This window comes from Molothrus aeneus, chromosome 8 (assembly GCF_037042795.1).
Source record: "Molothrus aeneus isolate 106 chromosome 8, BPBGC_Maene_1.0, whole genome shotgun sequence".
NCBI lineage: Eukaryota > Metazoa > Chordata > Aves > Passeriformes > Icteridae > Molothrus > Molothrus aeneus.
The window spans coordinates 17,392,395-17,416,040 of NC_089653.1; the positions used below are offsets into that span (position 1 = coordinate 17,392,395).

A 23,646-nucleotide genomic window follows, 5' to 3' on the forward strand; every position below is an offset into this window, starting at 1 on the left:
AAGCATCTGTAACCATAATGGAGAGTTTAGTAGCCAAATATTTCCATTGTACTGAGAAATTAAGAGTGAGGTGACTGACAGTAGGAGTGTACAACCATATGCACAGGCGTTTGCCTGCATGTAAGAGTTCCATCTCAAATATTTGCTCTCCCATGTACAACCATCCTATTTCCATGCCCAAATGCAGTTATACAGACTCTGCAATCTGAATGTTAATTTAGATCATGTGGGGAGGGAAGGGCATTATGTTTAGACAGTGTTAAACCACCATGCTTCAGCTGGAATGACAAAACAGGAGAGCTGGATGTAGGTTCCCTGTTCTGGTGGAGACCCAGTGTCCCCTCCACACAAGGTGGGAAACATCAGGATAAGAGAAAAGCAGACTTTTTGATAGAAGGAGTCAAAGCTCGTGCTGCATGAGCAGGAACAGCCACACAGAGTAACCTTCTCCTGTTAGAAGAACATGGATGAGAGGTAAGCAGTGTGTTGGAAGGCTGCACCACTGACTGCACTTCTTTAATATTCATCAGGAGATAGGGCTCCTGCTGGGCCTCATAATTTCAGTTCTATGTGAGTGTCCCACTAGTACCTGCCTAGAATGGAATATTTTTAAAACAACTCAAGGCAATCCAGCTTCAAAGAACAGACTCCACTATATTTGGAAACATTCCCACTTTGTAGTCTTGGGTATCTAATTTATTCCTAGAGTGTGTTGGATATTGCAGAGCATGGACTTGCTCTTCCCTTTCTGTGTTTTGGAAGGATTATTTCATTGCTCATAGGGACACAGCTGCAAAACTCAGTAGAGGTAGAGAATAAATTGAGGTTCTTCGATAACCATAACCACTGCTGCCATCCTGGGCTGGATACCACAGAAGGGAAATGCCTGTGCTGTTCTGATCCTCACATTGCTTTGTTTTCAGCTATATAATCATAGTGCATCTGCCTTTGTGTCCATTAGTGCTGAAAATTGCCACTGAGGTGCATTTATAGCTGTGGGTTTGGACTTGTTCTGCCAAATGTGACTCCAATTGATTGCACTCTATCTGTTCCTCTTCTTCCTGCTAAGTTCTTTCTTGGTTTGACACCAATAGAGATGGGTTTGTTTTCCCTCTGTTAGTGAGCTGGAGACAAAAAGCTGTTTTACCAGGCCAGTGGGAAGCCAAACTACCAGAACTGGCTGATGGTCACGTCTTGTGATCAGAAACAGACTAATATAGTCACAAGGGCTAATCCTTCCCCAGTACACCTGTCTGTATGTTATGTTAAAAGCCCTAACCACATGCTTCCTATTAGGGAAAATTCCTTGTCATCCCATGCCTGCATGGTCTCTGGTGTCATCACACAGCCTGGAAAAGCTCTGGTAGCATTGGCATACTGGCAGCTGCTCCTAGTGCTAAAGCAGCAGCCCCTAATGGAGGGGCTGAGGTGAGCTCAGAAGGGGTGTTTGTGTCACTGCAGCTTGCCAGGGTTGGGAGCACCAAAAGCAGCTCAGATCCCCCAAAAAGGCAACCTATAATTAGCCTAATTGGCCACTGGATGTCAGTATCTTGCCACAGAAATGGAACCTACTTTCTCAGAATGAAGCCTGACTTTTCAGGTTGCAGAGGTTTCAGGTGGTTATTTAAGCTTATTCAGCCTTTTTTTTTTCTCTTTTTTCCCTCCCTATTAACCTCTTCAGTCATAAAATACTAATTATACTCCCCCACTCTAATCAATGTCTTATGAAATTGGGCTTGAGACAATAAGTAGGTAGTATTTGAATGGCTCAGAAAACTTCTGAAATGTATCTTAGAGTAAAATAAAGATGTGCTGCTGAGGAGATTACAAATAATGAAAAACTAATCACATCTGGAGCTATTACTGAGTTGATTCAGAGCTGATTTGTAATGTATACACTGAGTTTGTTTGCTTTGACTGCTACCTCCCACTTTAACCAAGCAAAACCTTCTCCCACACAGCACCATTTTACACAGACCTCTTGCAAGTTAGAAGCAGAGAGAGAACAGTCTTTCTTGGCTATTTTTCCCTTTCCTGAAAGAAGGAAAGAAGGGAAGAAGAAACCAAAAAAAAGTAAAAGTAAAGCAAGAGGGGAATATAAAAATCGTAAGAATCTCCAGCCCCTCATGCATTTTTAGTCTGTCATGTCAGTGAGTATAAAGACATTGTTCTAAGGGTACCTGTACCTAGCAGATATGGTGTTTTTCAGGACTTCCTTAGGGGGATGGTTCCCTTTCAGGTATTATGTGGTTGCAGGTGCAGAGGGAGCCAAAGCTGCCACTGGAGCACGTCCAGAGTTGGGTGGGACACAAATACTGGGGAATGCCCTGCTATACCTAAAGTCTCAGGTGCTAAGGAGGGTTAGAGGGGGTGTTTTGGAGTATTCTCCTAAATTTTGCAGCCTAATGCTGCTGAATGCAATTTGGGATTTGGGATTTTAAAAATTCACTTGTGCATTCTATATTTCTTTTCACTGGATAAAATTGAGCTAAGTTTAAAAAAAAAAAAAAAAGTTAGTCTTTTTTTCCCCTTAGGACTAGTGACTGCAGAAGCTGGATACCAACCAAAATGGAAACGAACCAAATTGCCTAATTCTCTGTGCCCAGCTCTGCACTGATTGAAGTCAGCAGTAGACCAATTAGACTTGAAATTATCATCTGGGGACAAAAAATACTGGCAGACAGTACATTCTTTCCTATAACCTCTCTAAAAAGCATCCTTCAGAAATAACTTTCACTGGCAGTGTTCTACATGAACTATATACTGCCTATGCTAAAAATACATATTAACAAACAGTATATTCAGCATATGGAGACTGATTTGCAATAGTCAACATGTGTTTATTGTTAGAAATGTAGTGTAAGTCTGAACAAATCAGCTAATTAAAGATACTTGTGACTGGGGGCTTTTTTGTTGTGCTTTTTTTTGCCCACTTATGATACACAGACCGCTGACAGAGAAAGCAGGCTGGAAAAGCAGATTTTCCCCTTGAACAGGAATTATTCTAGCTCTTCCCGAGTCTGATGGCATTTGATTTTCTTGGTCCTAAGACCCTGACACTAAATCTTCCAAATCATGCTATTACATATTAGATAAATGCAAACATGGTTGGTACATAATAGGCTTTATAAAATCAAAATCTTCTTACCAAGATAAAAAACAGTTTATACTATGTGGTCAACACAAAAAAGACCCTGTCTTCCAGTTTAATGGTTTTCCTTTGTGTCCCTTCAGTCCTGTTTCTAAACAGCATGATGTCCTAAATTTCCACTTTTTCTTTACTATGTGTTACAAAATAAACAATACCAGTGCTTCATTTGTAGAGAGCATCATGGGAATGCTATGCAGCCCTCTGTTAAGGATAACAGTGGCAGCCATGGCTCTCCGATCAGTGGGAAGCTGGAAGGCATCTTCTTTAGCTGCAACACTGAGTTTAACACTGGCAAACCACCCCAAGATTCACCCTATGGAAGATACAGGTATGAGATTGCAGCTGAAAAACTCTTCAACCCAAATACTAACTTGTACTTTGGAGACTTCTACTGCATGTACACAGCCTACCACTACGTCATCCTCGTGATCGCCCCGGTGGGGTCACCGGGAGATGAGTTCTGTAAGCAGCGCCTTCCCCAGCTGAACATCAAAGATAACAAATTTCTGACCTGCGACGAAGAAGACGGGGTCATGGTTTACCATCATGCCCAGGATGTTATTTTGGAAGTAATTTACACTGATCCTGTGGATCTCTCCCTTGGCACAGTTGCTGAAATTACTGGTCACCAACTAATGAGCTTGTCTACTGCAAATGCAAAGAAAGATCCCAGCTGCAAGACCTGCAATATCAGTGTTGGACGTTAAAACTGCCCTCGTTCCTTAGGAGCCTTCAAACCTCTGTTGCCCATTTCCATAGTCAGACAGTTCTGTCGGAAGCATGCACATGCCGCTGTCACCAAAAGCAACTACCGGTCTTCAAAACCTCCAATAGCCTTCTTAGGATCTCTTCTCTCCCTCTTTCCCTTCTGTTCCCCCGATGCTTTAAATGATTAGAAGTCCTGGATTTCTTTCTGGCAACCATTTATACCTAGATGCTGCAAAAATTGTTTCTGTTTCTTGCCAAACATAACAAAATCCTATATAAACTGCTTTAGCAAAATAAAAATAACGGCTTATAAATGGTGTTTAAATATGCATTCATTTTAACTACTGAACTAGTACTGGGATAACTGAACAGCATGAAAGGTTGTAATTGCAGCATGATTTGAATTTCAGAGCCTAGAAATGTCAGCACTTCCAACGTGTTGTTTGACAGTGTTATTTATGTTATTTATATTAGCTAACTGAAAACAGAAACTGTGTCTCGACATAATAAATATAATAGAAAAATATTTTATTTGTACTGTTGTATAAAATATTATACAATCATATAGAATATATAGATTACATTTTAATATCAATTGTATACATGTCATTAAATCATTTTCCCTTATCAAAGATGTAGTTTGTAAACTTCAAATAGCTCTGTATCTGTTCCTGTTGCTCTAGATGACTTTAATTAAAACAGATTTATGAAGACCATTTCTGATTCATAAAAGTTAAGTTATAAATTATTAAATCGGTACACTGAAACAACAAACAGCTGAAAAATAAAAAATTCCTTTTTTTAGTGTTCATATTTTTTCCTCCCTAGTACTTGAAGATGTGTACATCTTCCAAATCATGCCATTACATACTAGATAAATACAAACATGGTTGGTACATAATAGGCTTTATAAAATCAAAATCTTCTTCTTCTTACCAAGATAAAAAAACAGGTTGCTTATACTATGTGGTCAATACAAAATGACAGGTAAAGCAAAACACTAAACATGATTCAACTGGTTCCAGTCCCTTATTTTTTCTTTAAGTAATTCTTTCCTCCTTTCTGTCTGGGGTAGGAATTTCCCAGACTCCCTGCTTTTCATTGCTAGTACAAAACCTGCTGATAATCTTTCTCTTACTAGTCCCACTTTTCACACCAATAGCCTACCATAAATGGTGACAATTCTCCTTAGTATTACAAAGTGTGGTGCTCTGAAAGTTAAGAAAGATGCATAACTCCAATGGAAAAATAACATTTTCTAACCTTATTTTCAGTAAACAAGAAGTCTAGCAGTCCTCATCAGATAACTGTGACACTCACTTATATACCATGTACTTTATCTATCCAAAATATCTTAGCATAATGCAGTAATCTAGTCCTGTTTTATATATATATATGTGGCAATTTATAACACAAGAAGTACTTCAACATTTTACAAAGTGCATGCGTTTAAACGAGCTTTGGTAGTTAGAGAAGCAAATGTTATAGTGTCAGGCAAACCAAAGTGCAAAGGTTAATAGAGAAATCAAAATTAGCATGTAGCTGATCTATTTACTGACTTCTAAATTCTGTGAGCCATGTCCTGTGAACTAGTGAAAAGGACAGCAGCCAGTACATTTGTTCCATCTTCTCTCAGCAACCTGCAGCTGTTTCATTTTGCCAAGCACTTTCTCTTATTCCTGTAACACCACTAGTTCTGTCTGGCAGTCTCGTTCTGGCCTTTTGCTGCATAAGCAGCATCACTGCTCTGCTCCCATCCCTGGCACTGCTTCTTCCTATGCACCTTTCTTTGAAGCCACTGGAATTGAATGGCAGCTCTTTCTTGACAGCTAGAGTATGTTCTAAGTGTTTCCTTCACTCACTCAAATTCATTTCTTTCAATGTAGTGAATCAGTACCCTAATAGCCAACGTTACTAATTAATTATAACACATGTTAATTCTGGAAACAAACGTGTGGCACTTTAGCATGTACTAAGATGTACTAAAAACCTCCAGAACATTTCCTCACACTTTTAGAGCAGGTCAAACTGAGAATCTACATTACTTCAGCATCCTTTTAATTTCTTAACATTCTCACAGTGCACTTCAAGGCTTTTTCAAAAGGAAAAATATATACTATATTCCACTCACCCGTGCTTAATATTCTTGCATATTGCTGTCCTCTCTCATCACAGCTATTATAATTGGTAAAGTGCATCAAAAATCTCAGTGTGTCAAATAATCGTGCAGCAGACCAAGACCTGTAAAATTACTTTCTCTTTTTCATTACTTGTTTGTTTGCTTGGATATTTTTTCCCTAGAGAACGGTACCACAGCATTGCATTCACTTCAAATTGTTTTGGAAATATCATGCTTACTGATGAGAACCTCCAGGAGCCTGATTTTGGCTTTTGTGTGCTTGTATTCAGAGTATTCCTCAGCCATTGGTACCCGATCTTCTTTCTGAGGACTCCTATGAAAAACAAATAAAAGCACCATCACTTTTTATGAGTAAGAAGAGAACAATCTTAAAAATTAATTCCGCAACAACTAATGAGGATTGGGTTTTTTTACTGACTGTAAATGACTGAGATAATTTGACAGGACCAAAAAGCTCTAATATACAGAAATAAAGTCATCTTTAAAACACTGAATTTTCATATAATAGGCAACTTTCTTGACAGCTGTGGAAGCATAATTACTTGATTCTCAAATATGTGGAGAAGTCATAATAATGCTTTGAAAATGGTTACCAGTTACCACTGTTAACAGTGCCCATATATGAAACCAACATGGTTTTCAACAAAAATGTTTGCTAAAAGAAGAGGAGGAAAAACAGAGTGAAAAATATCCAGTATTCTGGATAAAAAAACAGTGGCTTCTGGCTTTAAAATCTGGATGTTTAAAAATGGCCCAACTGCCAAGTCTATTCCCTGCAGACTGACATCCTCAGAAAGAGACTTTTAGCAGCCTCCCTTTCAGCTCAGGGAATATCCTGCTGAGGTATAAACCCATTGCAGGCATGTCCTGGAAGATCCCCAAATCCTGGCTTTTCTCATGGATGACCACATTTTGAAGGAGCTAAGCAGAGAGATAGATGGACATCTCCAGAGACCAGACATCTCCAGGGTATTTTGCTGCCCGTAGGTGCAGCCCCTTTGGCCTGCTCACCCCAGAGTGTCCACCCTCACAGAGACAAACAGGAGCCAAAGGGGACAAGGAGAGGGCTCTGCTGAGTTACCTTCCTGTCTGTTTGTAGAACTGCTCCTCAAACTCTCGGAGAGCCTTGCGAAGTCTCTTCTTATCAGCTCTTGTTTCTCTGAGATGTTCGAGCAGAACTGGCCTGTGGAACAGAGACAGGAACATGAACCCCCCTTGTGCTTGGGAGGGTTGTAAAGCCCTGGATTTGACCTTCTGCTCTGGGCCCTTGGCAGGCACTGACCAGAGCCCCAAGACATTCCATCACACTCCATACTCAGTTCTCCTTCCCCTTTACTGGTGTTCCAGCTAATAAAGGAAGGCAGAGAGACTGGTCGATGGAAGAGGGGAAGCATTCAGGACTGAGCCTTGCCACTGGCCTAAATTCCCTGTGGAATTCATGGAGTTGACAGGGCTCAGTATCTCACAGGAGGAAATGCTGCAACTGAATTACAGTCAACATGCAAGCCCTGCTCCTATTTGCAGCTGCTCCCAATCATTACTGTGATGCACTTGAAATGCTAGTGGTACCCAGAGGCATAATTTTTGGAGGCCATGTTTTAGCTAGTGTTCAGAGAATAAGGGTTTAATCAGAGAGAGAATTCTGTTATGACATTTGCTCCTGGTAATTTTTTAGTTTTGTTTTTTTTTTTTTTGCATAGTGACAAAATACACAGAAATATCTTCCCAGCATTTATGAGCAAACTATTGAGGACATAATTGAGTTACATAGAAATCTAAGTAATTTTTGATTTCTATAGTGTTAGAGTCTAGTTAGTTTCATTTATGCATCTAAGACCTTTCAATCAAAGGAAAGATACCATCCCCTAAGGTATGAGAACATATCTGTTCCTGGAAGACACAAGTTACCTTTCTCTTCAAAAAGTTGTTTGAATAAACAACTCAAACCACCAGTGTACTGCCCAAACAATGAATCTCCTCTGCCTCCTCTCTCCCATGACAAAGCACTAGATCATTCCTTTGTATAGAATGTACCTTTGCAACAAGTATGGCTCATATTTCTTTAAAGGCTCATATTTCACTTACAAAGTCTAAAAGAAATGTTTTAAAACATGTCGGGGGGGGGGGGGGGGGGGGGGGGAAGAGAGAACTTACATTGTTGCCTCATGTAAATTGGACATTGACAAGGCTGTTTGCCTGTAAACTTTCTTTTCATCCAGAGGTGAAATATGTGCAGGCTCACTCTCCTCCTGTGAGTAACACAGGTGCTCTTCAACAGGGAAGCAAGACATTGGGCCAGATGATAACTCATGGCTGCTTTGAGAATGGTCTTCATCTGAGTCTTCTTCCTCCTGCTTGGGAAATGCAAAACATTATCCAATTAATTGTTTACATTACAATACTTCCAGTAATAGGCTGACAGTGTAAAGAATTAGGATCTGACTTCCTGGATGTATTAAAAACAGAACACACATATTGAAAGGTTTACCAGGTCTGCCTGAGGTTGTTCATGAAAGCACTCATGGGGTCACTGGGTGGCATTGCCTACCAGGAGTGCAAAGGACAGAAGGTGGCCCTGCTCCTAAGTATCTCTAGCCAGTAATTTATTTCTGTCTGCCCAAAAGCCTTTACATGTAGCAAAGATTTAACTAACATTCTGTATTTATGTAAACAATGCAGTCTGGCTGGAACTTCTACTCCTCTTATATTCACATCTCCTGTGTGTATATTATATCCAGATGTTTTGCCTGTAGAAAGAGTTGGAGGAAGAGATTCCACAGTTTTATAGCCACTAGTGTTAACTACTGGAGTAGACTGATATTGGTGTCTTGCTCACATTCCTCCACCCTCAGAAAAAAATGCTGAGCTATTGAAACTAGGGCTTAAACATAAAAACTCCATAGGGCAAAGGTCCTAACAAGTACCACTTAGGGGGAATTTCAGTGAAATTTTTCAATGAAATACCCATGTGCAAGCATGCCAAGCTTTGCACTGTGGTTTTTCAAAGAAATGTAAAGTTACACTGTCATCTAACAAGACAATAATATTTTTTTTAATTGACCTAGCCCCAATTAGTATTAGACTAGTATTTTTGGTAGACATGCTTATTAACTTCCACTGTCTTCACTCACTATGAGACCAGTACTGTTCCATTGCTCCAATATAATATTAAAGTACTACAAATTTCATATATGTGCTACATGATTGATAAAAGCATTGTTGATAAGATATAAAAGTAAGATATAGTGACAGCAGGGTCATTCATGGAAAGAGAGTGGTTTCCTTCTGTGTTGCAGATGTTTTCCACAATGGAAAACTAATGCCAGCCTTCAATGTCTTACCCAGCCCAGTGAAGTTCTTGCCTCAGAAACTGCTGCTGTACATTGGAATCTCTAGCATGCATAGAAGTTGAATTTTACAGAGCATTTTGAAGTATCAACACCCTGTATTAACCAATGAGCAGGATTTTTGGTATCAGTAGTTCTATTATTGCTAAATGAACATACAGGTAGAAATCAAACCCAGCATTTAGTATGTTTCCTTGACATTGGATGAATTCTTTCCAACTTACAATTGTCGTGATCAAAGATGGAGCAGCCAGAAGTTTCTTGATAATTCTGTATCTGTCGTAAAGAGGTTTCATGAGACTCTTTTCTTGCTTAGTGACCTAAGGAGAAATCATAACAAAACATAGCCCTCAAAAATTAAAATAAAAAGGTACATTTAAAAGATTCTCATTTTCTCCTGTAAAGCTGAGAAAGGTATTAGAAGAGTATGAGCAGATATGTATTTTGCTTCAATAGATATTCCATGGGAAGTGTAATTTAATCAATGCAATTTCTGAAAAGGAAAATGACAATCTATTCTCTAATGGAGAATACCCAGTATAGTTTCTCACTTTCTTGAGCCACACTGCCCAGGCAGAGGGTAAATTATTCTCTCTCTGAGGCTGCTGCTAGAGCAGGAGGAGTTCAGGTGTGCTGCTGCTGTGCCTTGCATTGCCAGCTCACCTCCTGAGCTGTGATGACAGTGGCAGGAATGGCACAGCCTGCCTGGGACAAGGCTCTGCAGGCTGCACATGGAGCTGCCTCTATGCAGGATTGCTGTCTGCATTCCTCACCTGAGCTGCCTTCCACAATGGGCATTTACCATCTGTTCATTTACTTTGTTCTTGGCCTTTCATGAGCACTTGGAGCATTGATTTGGAAGGGAATATGATTTTAAATCAGGTGCTAAGTGCCTGATCCAGCCACAAATGTTCACAAATACAAAAATATGCCTTAAGGAAGCTAGCTGTGCACTTGATTGACTTACTGCACTAAGAAGAAAAAAAAAAGCAGCAAGTAAATTCCACAAGGGGGAAGAAAACCCAAAAACAAGACAAATCACCTCCCCCCCCCGCCAGCCAACTAACCACACCATGCCACCACACCCCTACACCCCCAAAATAACAATTTTCTCAGTGGTAAAGTGTCCAAACAGGGTCATTTGCTCCCTAGTCCACCATCAGCCTCTGCCCATCAGCTCCCACACCTATGAGCACCCCCTGGGTGCAATTTCACTGATTTTTGGCACTGCAGAGAGGCCCAGGTGCACCCAGCTCTGATGAGTGAACACATGGCAGGTCTGAAGAGACACAGAGTGGCTGATGGCACAGACAGTAGTCCAGAGCTGCTCAGACGGACAAATGCCTGGTCAGCAGGAGCAAGGGGGACAGTAGACAATCACAGGCTGGTGACTCTGCACACATCTGGCTGATGGAGTGCTTGGGGACTGCTTCTAGAGCCACCCTTCACTGTGCAATGTCAGGGCTTGTTTATCCCACTTCTCTTCCCCAGGCATCATGTTCCATTTATCTACAACGCGTAAGAGCTCCAGGGAATGCCAAACAAGCCAGAAGAGGTAATTTGTTTTGCTTTAAACCTGCTCAGTGGTCTCTGTGTCTGACCTTGTCAGGTAATTCTGGATAAAGATGCTGCTGAGCCATACCAGGTGTCACAGGGCAAATATCAGCCCCAGCACACTGCACTGTGTTTCAAGGCTGCTGTAACAGAGCTGCTTCAGTCCTCAGAACACACTCTCTGAACCCTCTGCAGCAAAGGCACCCTGTTATTCTCTTTCCTATTTCTGAATCAAGTCTCTTTTATCTCTACATGGCACTAATAATTTATTTTTTCTGTTTTCCTTCTTAGGAAATATAATTTCTTCATACCCTTCTTGCATACTCACTCCATCCCTCAGCTCTCATTCCAAGCCCAAAGAAGATAAGCAAAAAGGAGGTCAGAAACAGATCATAATTTTAACAGCTGGCATAATTTTCAACAAACAGTGGTGCAAGTTCCATTTTCCTCTACCACAACAACTACTAGCCAGAAACAGACATTCACAAGAATACAGACATTGATATCAAAAAGAAATTCCTCAGCTGTGGAATTCTCAAATCATCATCTCACCAATTTTGGCATTTTTTTCTTTGCACCTACATTCAGCAATGAAGTCCCTTGAAGAGATTTTAAGAAATAGTTTAAGTCCTGCTGTGTTGTAAAGGCAAACATATACAACAGGTCATGTAATTTTGTAGGTCATATCTCAGATGGTGCCCTGTATAAAACCTTCCTCAGCTGATAAGCATTTTAATCATACATGATAACAGAGCCAAATCTCCTGTGAATATATAATCTTCCAATTAAATCCTCAAACCTTGCATTTTCCAATCATGGAGAGATACAGAGCCACTTTTTATTTTATTTTAATTTCTAACATATAAACCAAATTCATCAGTATCAGGAAACAACACTTCTACCAGAAAATTAGTTTCAAATAACTAAAATTATGTTAATTGTGTAAAATTCATCTAAATATATTTAATATACCAAAAATATTGGTGAGAGAAGTTAGATAATTTTTAATTTATCTGTCTTTCCATGGCATACTTACAGGTTGTCCATGAATACTCTCAAAATATAGTAGACATTTCTGAAGATTGATTTTTTCCAAAGCCATTTGCTTTTTTGTCATATCCTATTTAAAAAAGTTATTTATAAGGTTATGAGTCAGGATTTCATGACAAGGGTACAGGTACATATCTGTTTAATAATCTCTTCTTCCCAAATAAACATTAATAATGAATTCTATTTCTGTCTGCACTGAGGTCAATGGGGACTTGGCATTAACTTAGCAAGAACAGAGTCCAAAATTACATGACATATATATTAAGTATGTTTTGTTGTAAAAATGAGAACAACCACCATTCTAGACAAAATACTCAGAAAGCTGAAAAAATTCATAGAGAGCATTCCTCAAATTTTTAATTATTCATCAAGAAAGAGAAATAGATTTGCCTTGGCTGGTAGGAGATGTAGAACATAAAGATCTAATAATGCAAACCCAACCTGTAATGGCAAACAGCTTATTTCTCTTCAAAGATTGCAGTGTGAATCACTGGTACCAAAAGAACACTGAAATCTCAGAGAAATCTCAGTGCTGGTGAATATCAGTATCTGTCCAGGTGTGTGCTGTGGGGAGCACACAGTGTAACAGGTATTTGTCTCCTCCTTTCCCCAGCTAGACCTGCTCCTGACAGTTGCTTATTTTCACCTGGGCCAGAACACCAAGGCACACAGGAAGAGAATGGCACTTCCCAGAGTCTCTGCCAGGTCACAACAGAGCCACATGAGCTAGGGCCAGGTGTTCCCAGGTTTGGGGGAGATGAAGTCATGTGAAGAACCATGGACTTGGGGCACACACACAGGGGGGCTTTCTGCAGAGAGCTGATGACAAGGGGGCTTGTAGTGACAACTAAAAAGTGACTACCAATTAGATCCTACCTTTAAAAATAAATCAGCCTTGAAGTGACACTCTTCTAATATCAGAGCACCTTGCTATTAACTTCAACAGGAGCAAAACCTTTTTTCTTTGATGCTCAAATGCAAAAACAGCACAGAGCCATTAATCAGAACTACTAATCACATTTTCCTAAAAGGTCTGCATGAGTTAATCACTCTAAAATCGTCTGTCATTCATGTTAAGAAATGAGCTGCTAACTAGAATGCAGGAATATTATAAATCAGCCAATTTGTTTATTTATAGCTAGTTCTGCAATTAATACAAGGTTAATTCTTTCAAAAACTATTAAGCCTGGAGCAGCTGAGTGGTTGGGAAGAAATGGGGTGATCATTAATATTGATTTTACACAAGAGAAAGAATCTCAAGAGGGCTTAGCATTTGAGCCTATTTCAAAAGCTCATTTTATTAGCAATCTCAAGACAGGTTGGTATTCAGCTAAGTTGGAAATAGTTGATAATTTCAAAATGAGAGAAGGCAGCTGGAGTCACAAACTACAGAATTGTCTGAGACATCTTAGGACTGTAGGCTACATACAGCAGCAGGAGATTCAATGCTAATTAAATAGAAACACTGCTTCATAGCCAAGGAGAATATGAACTGAAGTGGGTCAATGATGAGAAGACAGATACATAGAGGGAGCCAGTCTGAGAAAAGCCTTGGGGGACAGGCTGCAAACATTCATACAGCAGGCAAAAGTTATTTGTGATATATAAAGAAAGAAAAGGAGGACTTCTCCTAAAGATAAGGTAGTAGTTTGGTTTTCATAACTTGGAACAGAGGCACACAAAATGCTGTGTACAGTTATCTTCCTTACTAGTCTGTTCTGTTCCCTGCATGCTTATGCCTTGAAGCTCACTATTGTTTTTCCAGACAGAAAATACAAACTGGGGACAGAAGGACAGACAGTCCAGTGAGAGCTGGGCCTTCCCAGAGCCTGTCAAAGGCAGTGCTTTGTTTCCATGCAAGCACAGAGTCAGGTTCCCAGGGCCTTGGTCTGCCACTTAAGGATGTGTGGTGCTCATTACAAAGCAGCATTTAACACAAACTTAGAAACAAAAAGTATAAAGAAAGGCAACGAGTGACATGACACCTCCATAGAGCAGTGCCAGCTCCCATCAGGCCAGCTCCAGCCCTGCTCCTCTGGGAAAGGCTGTGAGCCAGAGCTGAGCAGCACAGAGCTGCTGCTGCCCCGGGGCACTGAGGCACAGTCACAGCCACCCAACACTCACACTGGATTCCAAGCTGGGAGCTGGGTCTTGGATTTGTTTTTTGGGGGATTTGGTGCAGCTTTTTCAGCAGTATTACTAAAGTTGTGTTTATTTGCCTTTTATCTCTTGAACTCTTACATTTGTACTCTTAACCTAATTTTTTTTTCCTAAAGCCTTGTAGCTAAACCCAAGATGAGCTATTACATAAAATACCATCTCCCAGTAATATACTGGGATATGGTATACAAACAATACAAACAATAACAGGTGGCCACCCCTTTGTGGGGTACTGAGCCATGCACAGGCCAACCCAAATTTTCTCTTCGCCTTCTCATTCAATGACTTTACTCACAGGCTTTTTGCAGGAGGGGTGTTTGGTTCTGGAAACCATATTCTGCTGTTTCCTATTCAGGTCTTGTGCTCTGTACTCTTTAGATATACTGGGATCTTACTCTGCACTTTTCTAAGGACACACGTGCTCCCACTTGTATTTCAGCTGGGTTTTAGAGGTTTTCCACAGGGAACTTCAGGGGAGAACTTGGCAGGCTTTCATGGAAATGCTATCTTTGGCCAAAATAACTAAATATCAAAAAAAAAAAAAAAAGTTTAGCTGCTGCTTAGTTTACTATTAATCTAGCTCAGATTCTAGTGCAGGATCTAAATGTTATATAGAAAACAAAATGTTGCATATAAAATATATCTACAGTAACACCAAAGTTGTTTGTAGCTGAAATGAAGCCTTTGATCTTTGCTGTTACCACAGACATCCTTGATTCATTTCACATCATTGGTGCCACAAACCTCATTCTCCCCCAAAAGTCCAGGATGACTCATAATCAAAATCCAATCTTTTTTGATGTTATGCTTAGGGAGCTACTAAAATATATCATTTTGGAATAGATCAATTTGATTTCATGTTATTCCTGCTCAAGCCTCTGTTCCCCAGCAGTTTTGATAACTATTACCAAGCACCTTTGCTAACAGATAGTTTTTAAAACACAAGTTCTCTCCATAAGAAAACAAAAAGAAAATAAGATTTGTTCTAAAAAAAATGAAAATATTGTAATGTGCAAACATCTAATTTATATTGCTTCCTTGTTTGTGAGAATATTCCAAGCCTGTATTGCCATTTCTTAAATTTAGAAGGTTCTCTTGGAAAATTCAGGGAAGTTCAAAAAAATTGAAAAATGAGTGGGACAGATACCCACTTATTTTTATAAGAAAGTTTTTTGAACTGGATTTTGTCAGAGATATTTGTTTTGGTGTCATCTGATCTCACCCCATTAATAAAAAAATTAATGACTGAAAATATTATCCTACAGTCTGTGCTGTTAGGATGTTAGAGCTATATACAGAATCGCATGGTTTTGTTGCTTTTTTGTTTGTTTTCTGGTTATGAAACACATTTTCCATTTCATTTCTCTTTCTAAAGAATTAGCACAGAAAAAGAAACAATTAAAAAATCAGTCATGTATGCAGCGCCCAAGATCTGAGAAGCATGGCATTGTTATGCATAGTCCTGGTTTTTATATAGCAATTACTTGTTTGAGAACCAAGAATAGAAACAAAACAAAAATTAAAAATTATCTCTGCTGGGTACTCTCTGCTACTGAAATCCACCCAGAATAATTTCTTAGTTCTCACATAGTTTAGCATTTAGTTCTTCACCCTCTCACCCCTTCACCTTTCTAATTCACCAGCCAAAGTCTAAATGTTACTGTCAACACTTAGACTTTAGGTACCTTTGAGGGCAGAATTTATTGTCCTGCTTGGTGGTAATAGCATCAGAACAGCAACATCCTCTGACAGCAAAAACAGCCCCCAGAAGAGTGGGGGTTTGGGTGGTACCTATTGTTTTAGAGAACCCCATATTGTGCCAGGAATGTGAAGGCACAGCAAAAATTTAATGTATGTTCTGGTTTTAAAACAAAAAAACCTGATTTCCCAGCCAAGCAATCATGTTCCATGGAATATTGCTCCTTCATTCAGAAGAGTAATTGAGAACATGGGAAAGAAGAGGCAGGATCAGCACAAATGTACAAGGTCAGGAGAGCAAAGCTGTCTGAGCAGTTGTGCTGTCCCTGTCACCTCAGTGCACGCTACTGACTCTGCAGAGGCCTTCAGCATTTCTCAGCTGAGAGGGGATCTTTATCATCAAATACCTTCAGGAATGTTTTTAGCCACACAGTTTCTGTGGACTCAAGGTGCTTGTGCTGCCACCACTTTCAGAACACCAGATATGCAGTTCTGGGCACACAGCCTCAAGTCAGCAGGTTCCTGCAGTGCCTGGCAAACAGTTTCACATGAGCAGAAACATGCTCAGTTTTTTGAGCAGAAAATGCTTAGCACTACTTGAAAAAGCCTTCTGCACCTCAGCAATTCTTCTCAGAAGAGTCACTTCTGGAAACTGCACTAGAGTTGCCACCTCACTAGAGAGAAAATGCACTGCAGTGCCAGCAGACAGAGGATGTGCGCTCCCTGGCACACCCTGAGCCAGCCACACTAACATCTGCCTCAGGGGAGAATTCTGAGGGAACAGCCATGCTTCTTAAATACCTTAATAGTCTCAGGAAGGTTGAAGTGTTGTCTTTTCTCCTTTAGTCGTCTCAACACACTGTCCATGGTTTCTTCCACAGAGGGAGCTGGTTCCATGCTGGTGGCCTCCTGTGTGCCAGCCTCTTTAGAGGTGCCACTGCCTTCACACTGCTCATTTCTTTGGGACACTGTGGACGTACAGTTTTGCTCTTCTGACATTCTGAGTTTCAGCTCTGAAAGGCAAATTGCATGGCAAGTAAATAGATGAGAAGTATTTGCAAAGGAGTTTTCTGTGACACTACTAGGGAAAAAAACCTGAAACTTTCCTACTCCTTGCTAACAATTATTATCATACCACAGGCATGTAGGAAAGTAATTATACTTCACTTTAATGTGTAACATCTTTTGCTTCCTAGAGCAATTTAAACTGTCCCTCTCCCTTCCAGAGGTCACCCTGCCATGCCAACCCAGATGCTCAAGTGGTCCTCACAAGGAGAAGCCACCCCTTTCTTAAATGACTTCCCTTGGCAGAAGAGCACCTGAGCACCCCAGCTGAAGACAGAAGCTTCCCAGTCAGCAGCCTGCCTGGATGTGATAAAGCATGTGTGACTCTATTAACTTGACACCAAGCCAAAGCCCCTGGAGCTCCAGGGACCTGCACAGAGCAACAAGGAAATTGAATTATAATCTGAATTAGCTCCCATAAAACCAGATTATGTTCCAAGCAAACGCCTGTCTGGTGAAGGACCTTGGGTAAGGCAGGAGATTGATGTCTCCAACTGTGTTAGATTTGTTGAAATCCATGCAGAAACAGTAGCATAATTTTTTATTTGTGACAGTCTGAGGATATAGGTCAGATTTGTGGGGAAAACCAGTAATTTTTAGTAAACCCATAGAGTTAGAAAGGATAGACAAGCCTTGCAAATTTAAAGAAGGATCTACAAACATTTGAGTGTTTTCCATTTCAGTTGTACTTGGCATGTGAACCTCATGAATCTGGCTTCATTTAAAAGCAGTACCATTATCCAGGATAATAACAATCAAGGGTTGTCACAGGATTGAGGCATTTGGGGTGTGAAGGTGAGGCTGATCTATGAAACCTAGACCCACTGGACAGGAGATTGAGTGGTTGAATCAGAGATACAATCTTCAGAAAAGTAACCATGCAGATTGGCCATTTCTTTGCATTTGCCCTTCCTGTATTTGCAACACAGAGTTCAAGGGGAAATAATAATAGTAATCATCATCATCATCATCTAGTAGTCGTACAGGATGGTACTCAAGGGGGAATTTCCAGAAGAAATTTACTGAAAGACGAGTTTCTACTTCTTCATTTACCACAATCACATCCTCTATATCTACATTATTAACTACATCCAGAACAGAGATGAAAGATAATACTACAATTTATTTAGTAGTGAGAATCCATTTATAACAGGGCAAAAAAAAAAAAAAAGGATTTAGTGAATTATAAATAGCCTTCAAAAAAAAAAATCAATCAGTCTTCTTGGCTACAGACTCCCCAAGGGAAAGCATCTGATACACCCACAGACATTAATGGAGTGGTATGCAGACAGTCAAGGACAAAACCTGACCCTCAAGGCAAATTTATTATCAAGGAAAGATCTGTTTTTATGATCAAAATAAATTAAATCCTTAGTGATGTGTGTCCTCTGTCATAAAGAAACAGTTGCACCTACATTTGTGCTATTACAAGGAAACTTTTAACTTCTGTGTTTTAGACCCTCATGAAAGTGCTCAGAACAACACTGCCTTCTGCATGAATGTTTTTAGTGATGAGGGAGAGATGATGGCTTTTCCCCCTTCCCCTTTCCAGCCTTGGTATGGAGGCTGAACTGGCTCACTTTAATCCCTGCTTTCAGGAATCAAGACAAGGCATATCACATAATATCTTTCTTGCCATTGGGAGACTTACTGCCACACATTGTGAAAAATAAGCAGAGCAGTGAGGTTAGAAAACTGACTTGAAAAGGTTCCAGGTACACTCCCCTTTCCAAAAGGCTCAGCAGCAAAGGGACAGAACACTCTATTACGTACCTTTGAGCTGCTTCCGACCTTTGGCCAGAGCATTCATCCACTTCAGAACCTCAGGATTGGAAGTCTTGTCACCATGAGAAGGCTGAATGCAAAGGAAAATGTAAAGAATGTAAAGAAAGAGAAGGAACTGACAGTTAAAGGATCAAACAGATAAAACCCTCCCCACCCCCAGTGTGCTACAAAATGTCTGTACTTCTGACTGCACTCTATCAGAGCCATGCAGAGCATCTGGCTTGATCATGGCATTAATTTGTCATGGCTTATCTCTCCCCATTGTGACACAGTGCCACAAGGATCTGAGTGTTATGTCTCTGATCCCAAAAAGGACAGCACTGAATGTTTCAGTCTCTGACTAATTGGATAAATAACCTCGGTGACTTCAAAAGGATTGATCAAATACCTAATTTTAGTCAAGTTCCTAAGTGATTTCCAGGATGGTAACTGAAGCTCTCTGTCCTTTGCAGGAATAAACTCTTACTATAAGACTAGGATGCTCTTGGGAAGCAGCATTTTCAGAACTTCAACTGATCTGCTTAATTAATCAAATGAAAAATCCTGTGCAAGAGTGATTTCAAAAGAAACAAACAACAAAGGCTTTGTAGATCAGGGGTTATTTTGCATTTAGAAATTGCCTGCAAATTAAAGAGAATTTACACTGAATCTTCAAAACTCAGGTATATAAAATTGCAAAACAGTTTCACAAAATCCACCTTCTGAAATAATTTCTTTTCTGACCATATTGTGAGAGTTGTTTAGGTATGAAATTGTCCTCCTAGGAGCTTATGATGCCCACAGAGCCAAACAGTGCACAAGTTTAAGGTTTTGGCCATTAACAGGATTAAAAGGTAATATATAATTTGCTTAATTTTAATACAGTCAGAAAATGTCACAAACTTCCCTGATTTGTGTTGTACACCTCCTTAGCATCAGGTATGTTTTAATATTCTTATACTGCACAATTCCCAGCACAGCACTCACCACTGACCTCAAACAACCCCCACAAGTTTTATTTCTCTGATTTTTACCATCAGCTTGTACAGAGCCCCAGGCTTTGGAGGTTCATAGGAGCCTGCCTGAATGAAGGGATCTGCACAGCAGAACAAGTTTCCAGGCAAATGACTCCTACAAAGCAAATAAGTAGCTTTCCACCTTTTGCACCATTTTGTTTCACAAGCCTGTCAGCGGTGTTTCACCGATTCACACTTCTCAAAGATGGATATTTTGCAACAAAGGTAATCCAAAGAAAATTAAAAGTCTCAGAACTACTGCATACACTGAAAGATGCTGAAAAGCTATTCATTGAAGTTTTTCCTATTTCATTTTACCAGAAATACCCTATCTCACATTGCTTTGAATAAATAATTGTTTAAATATACTGGGATTCTTGCCTCCATCTTGGAGTACTTACCTTTTCAATTATTGTCTTACCAGGTATTTTTTTTCTTGCTCAAACTTTTCTTCATACTTCCTAATTTTTCTCTTGAGGCTCTGAAGATGCTTGGTAAGTTGTGTTACTGTCTGTGGTTCTTTGCAGTCTTCACAGCTACACCTGGAAGAACTTCTTGGCCTGCAAAAGCCAAAAGCAGATTTGTGGGATCCAAGAGCTGGCTATAATGGACCCTGCCTTGTTTTCAGGCACACTTCACACTTAGCATTCCAGAATTCATGGCTATTCTACTCTTTCACTGGATAGAGACTACTTAGTTTTATAAAGTAAGCATAAAATAATTGCTTTTGCTTGAAGGTACCCCTAGAGTATTCTAATGGGTTCACCATCTGTCTTTCATTCTCTCTTTTTTTTTTTAAATTAATCGTGGGATTTCTGAATATATTTCAAAAAATTAATCTAGTAGGCAAAAGCTTGATCCAGTATTTACATTTAACACCCACACCTTTATTCACAAATCTTTCAAGTATAACATGAGATTATGGTGACATGATTTGTAAAAGTAAGCTCAGGGAGTTTTTCATTACTGGAAATGAACATTATCATTTGGAAGACAGTTTAGTTTCTGATTATTTACAGTTACAAGTCAATAGAGCTGATTCTTATCCATATGCAGCTGAAGCTAAAGCTCTGCATATCAGCTTTTAAGAAAGTTAATTTATCTCTGAAACTCACAGCTTGGTTTCAGGAAATCCCATAGAAGGACTGTTCATATGCTTTATGCCACTGTCACCTCTCATCAGTGACTCAAGCTACAGCTCAATTACAGCTGAATTTTTTAGTATTATACCTAGAGAGCCCTCTCTATCTTGTGCTCACTCGTCATTCTAATTACTAACATTTAAAACTGTCCTTGCTAACTGTAATTAACAAAGACTTCAAAAAAATATTGTACACTGTTATGACTGAGGAAACACTAGTTCCTATTTCTGGTGTTGCAAATCATCCACTTCAAAATACACCACAATAAAAACATTTCCTTTTTATTACATAGCAACAACGGAAAAAAACCCACGAAGAGTCAAAGGTTGTGAATTGCAGAAAAAGTCTTAAAAATGCATAAGGATTAAAATAGATTTTCTTACATCATGAAAGGTTGAGCACTTGGTGGAGAAGGGGCAGACTCTGTGTCTAGATTAAATCTCTGGCTTTGGCTAAAGATAGAGCAGCGTGGTGACAAGAGAGGATTGTCTCCATCTGTGATGTGATACAGCAGCCGGCTGGTCCCTAGGGAGTGATGCTCCTGTGGGCTGCTCTCCATGTCATTCTGCCAGTCCCTGTGGGCTGGCACAGGCTCTAGAAAGAGAGTAGAAATCACTGTGGACTGAGGGGCACTCACATGGGGTACAGCTACCTAGGTCAATAAAAATTTGTCTTTACAGAAGTATTCCAAGCATAAGTATTCAAAGTGAGCAGCAAACAGATCAGCAAAGTGTTGCATGCAGGGTGGACACAGCACTGAGGATGAGAAAATAGAAGTACTGCCACTGGCTTCACATAAATCCCTTCTGAGTTCCACAGGAGGAGGTGGATGGGTGTATTTATAAACTATGAAGTAAAGATGGAGAGTTTCCCAGAATAGAAGCATTACTTGTATTTTCATAGATCTGTTTGCTTTTGAAAGCCACTTTCCTGAAGAAGACGATGACTGCCCACAAAAAGTTTTATTTTGTGCTTTTTCATTTAGTCCCTTGGTGAAGAGAAAGGAAGGTCAAAAATATAATATGTCCTGGTGATTAGAACCTCCAGGGCTGCTTGCAGCATCCTGCAGGATTTTGTTGGATAACAATAACATATCCTTGGCTCAAAGAACACAAGATATGAAAATAACAACCACAACCAAGAACATTCAATTTATTTACTCAAGGTCTGGGCAGTGGCTGCTTCTTGGAGGAGTTATGCTTGTGGTACTGTGTTAACAATGTCTTGGACTTTAAATGCAAACCTCAACACAGATGCCTTAAAAGGTAAAATTTGTTTTCTAGTGATGGTCAAGCTAGAAAAAGTAGGAATTGATGAACCTCATCACACAGGTTCTGCTTATGGGTAGTATGAGAAATAATGGCACATTACAGGGCCTACCTAGGGAACATCAGGGGTTCATCTTCCTGTACTCTAACTGAGTCCATTGAAGGGAATATTCAATATTCAATATTGAATCTTCTTCCTCACCCTCAGTAGGTGAAATGCATGATGATGATCAAACTTAATCAATATTTTTGCTATCAGATTATTGGGATTTAATGCAGATTATACTTTCTAGGGAAAAACTCCACAATCTCATAAAAGTTCTTGCTCAAATTTTTTTCTCTCTTGCTTTGCTAAAGCAAAGTTTGTGCCCTGACTCAGGTTCTCCTACAGCAGTTTCCACAGTACATTATATTTTGCACCAGCTACATTATTTTCTTTTTTTTCTAAGCACATTCATATATACAGCTTTTTAATTAATATCTATTATTTTGCATTTCCAGGCAGCATGTGTCAATTCTAATCAGTAATATATTTGCCATATATCATGCATTCTAATACATTTCACAGAATCTTTTTATTCAATGGAAGTCTAAAACTGCCCTGAGAAACAACTGTACATGAGTTTACTCACAGAAGAACTGGTAGGTGTAGGTAAATTCTTTTACCTTCACTTTTGATTTTCTGCTTTGCACATGGGACATCACATTCCCACGCTGAGTGAGTATTTTTTCCAGGATTTGAATGAACCTCTGTAGTACATTTTATTTGCCCTCTTTCCAACAAATACCAAAACTGCAAATCCCTATTGCTACACTGTGACAATGGTGAAAAACCAGGTCTGAATGACACCCTTCAAAAAAAAAAAAAAAAAACCACAAAAAAACAAACCTATATTTCTCTGAAAAATAGAAAATACAATGGCTTAAATATAATTTTATTGGACACTATCAAACTGCTCTTGCTTTACAAACAACAAAATTCCTATTGTATATTGTATAATCACAGTTTAGTCTGTCAAGCAAAAGATACACGACTCTTGTATTTACATGCTCATCTATTCTTACCAGCATCATCAATTATAATTATGTTAAGCATTTTCAGATTGAGACAATGTAATTGATTGTTAATTCTAACCTTGCATCCTTCCTCTAAGTACTTCACACTCTGTAGGTCAAATTCAGCTCTCCAAGATACCAGAGCAACACCCAGATCTCCCAAACCTTGTATGAGATTCAAATCCTCCCACAGAGAGACCCCAGGAAGGCACCTGGGAGAGGCAGGGGTGGAGCACTGAGGTGTCCTGGGCAATCATGACACTGACAACAGGCAGTGACAATGCCTGGAATAATTGGTGTCCTGCAACAAAAGTGTTCCCTCTTTCCTCATCCTGTAAAATTTTTAAAAATTAATACCTTTGGGTTTTAATCTGTTGTTGCTGCTGGGTTGTTTTTTTCTGAAGAACAGTATTGTCAGTGAGAAGAACCTGACTTCCCTTGCTTTAATTTCACCATCTTTGAACTCCAAGAAACACATAATCACTGGGAAATTGGTTGACTAAGAACAATTGCACAGTTTTTCATGT

The 23,646-nt window shown here is 39.6% G+C and overlaps 2 protein-coding genes across 8 annotated transcripts in view; one reads left to right on the forward strand and one right to left on the reverse strand.

Moving 5' to 3' along the window:
• Window positions 1–4,670, forward strand: part of PHYHIPL (phytanoyl-CoA 2-hydroxylase interacting protein like) — a 54,796-nt gene extending 50,126 nt beyond the window's left edge. For all 4 annotated transcript variants that reach the window (XM_066554368.1, XM_066554370.1, XM_066554371.1 and 1 more), the window contains exon 5: window positions 3,324–4,670. In XM_066554368.1, the coding sequence (XP_066410465.1) occupies window positions 3,324–3,858 (535 nt within the window). In that variant the 3' untranslated portion in view covers window positions 3,859–4,670. The remainder of the gene's footprint in view (window positions 1–3,323) is intronic.
• FAM13C (family with sequence similarity 13 member C) overlaps window positions 4,371–23,646 on the reverse strand; it is a 47,628-nt gene continuing 28,352 nt past the window's right edge. For 2 of the 4 annotated variants that reach the window (XM_066554364.1, XM_066554363.1), the window contains 9 exons: window positions 21,179–21,389; window positions 20,075–20,213; window positions 18,647–18,728; window positions 16,610–16,821; window positions 11,937–12,020; window positions 9,571–9,666; window positions 8,154–8,353; window positions 7,081–7,182; window positions 4,371–6,312 (listed from right to left, as the gene is read on the reverse strand). In XM_066554364.1, the coding sequence (XP_066410461.1) occupies window positions 6,189–6,312; window positions 7,081–7,182; window positions 8,154–8,353; window positions 9,571–9,666; window positions 11,937–12,020; window positions 16,610–16,821; window positions 18,647–18,728; window positions 20,075–20,213; window positions 21,179–21,389 (1,250 nt within the window). In that variant the 3' untranslated portion in view covers window positions 4,371–6,188. The remainder of the gene's footprint in view (window positions 6,313–7,080; window positions 7,183–8,153; window positions 8,354–9,570; window positions 9,667–11,936; window positions 12,021–16,609; window positions 16,822–18,646; window positions 18,729–20,074; window positions 20,214–21,178; window positions 21,390–23,646) is intronic. The other 2 variants (XM_066554365.1, XM_066554366.1) reach the window with 2 other exon arrangements.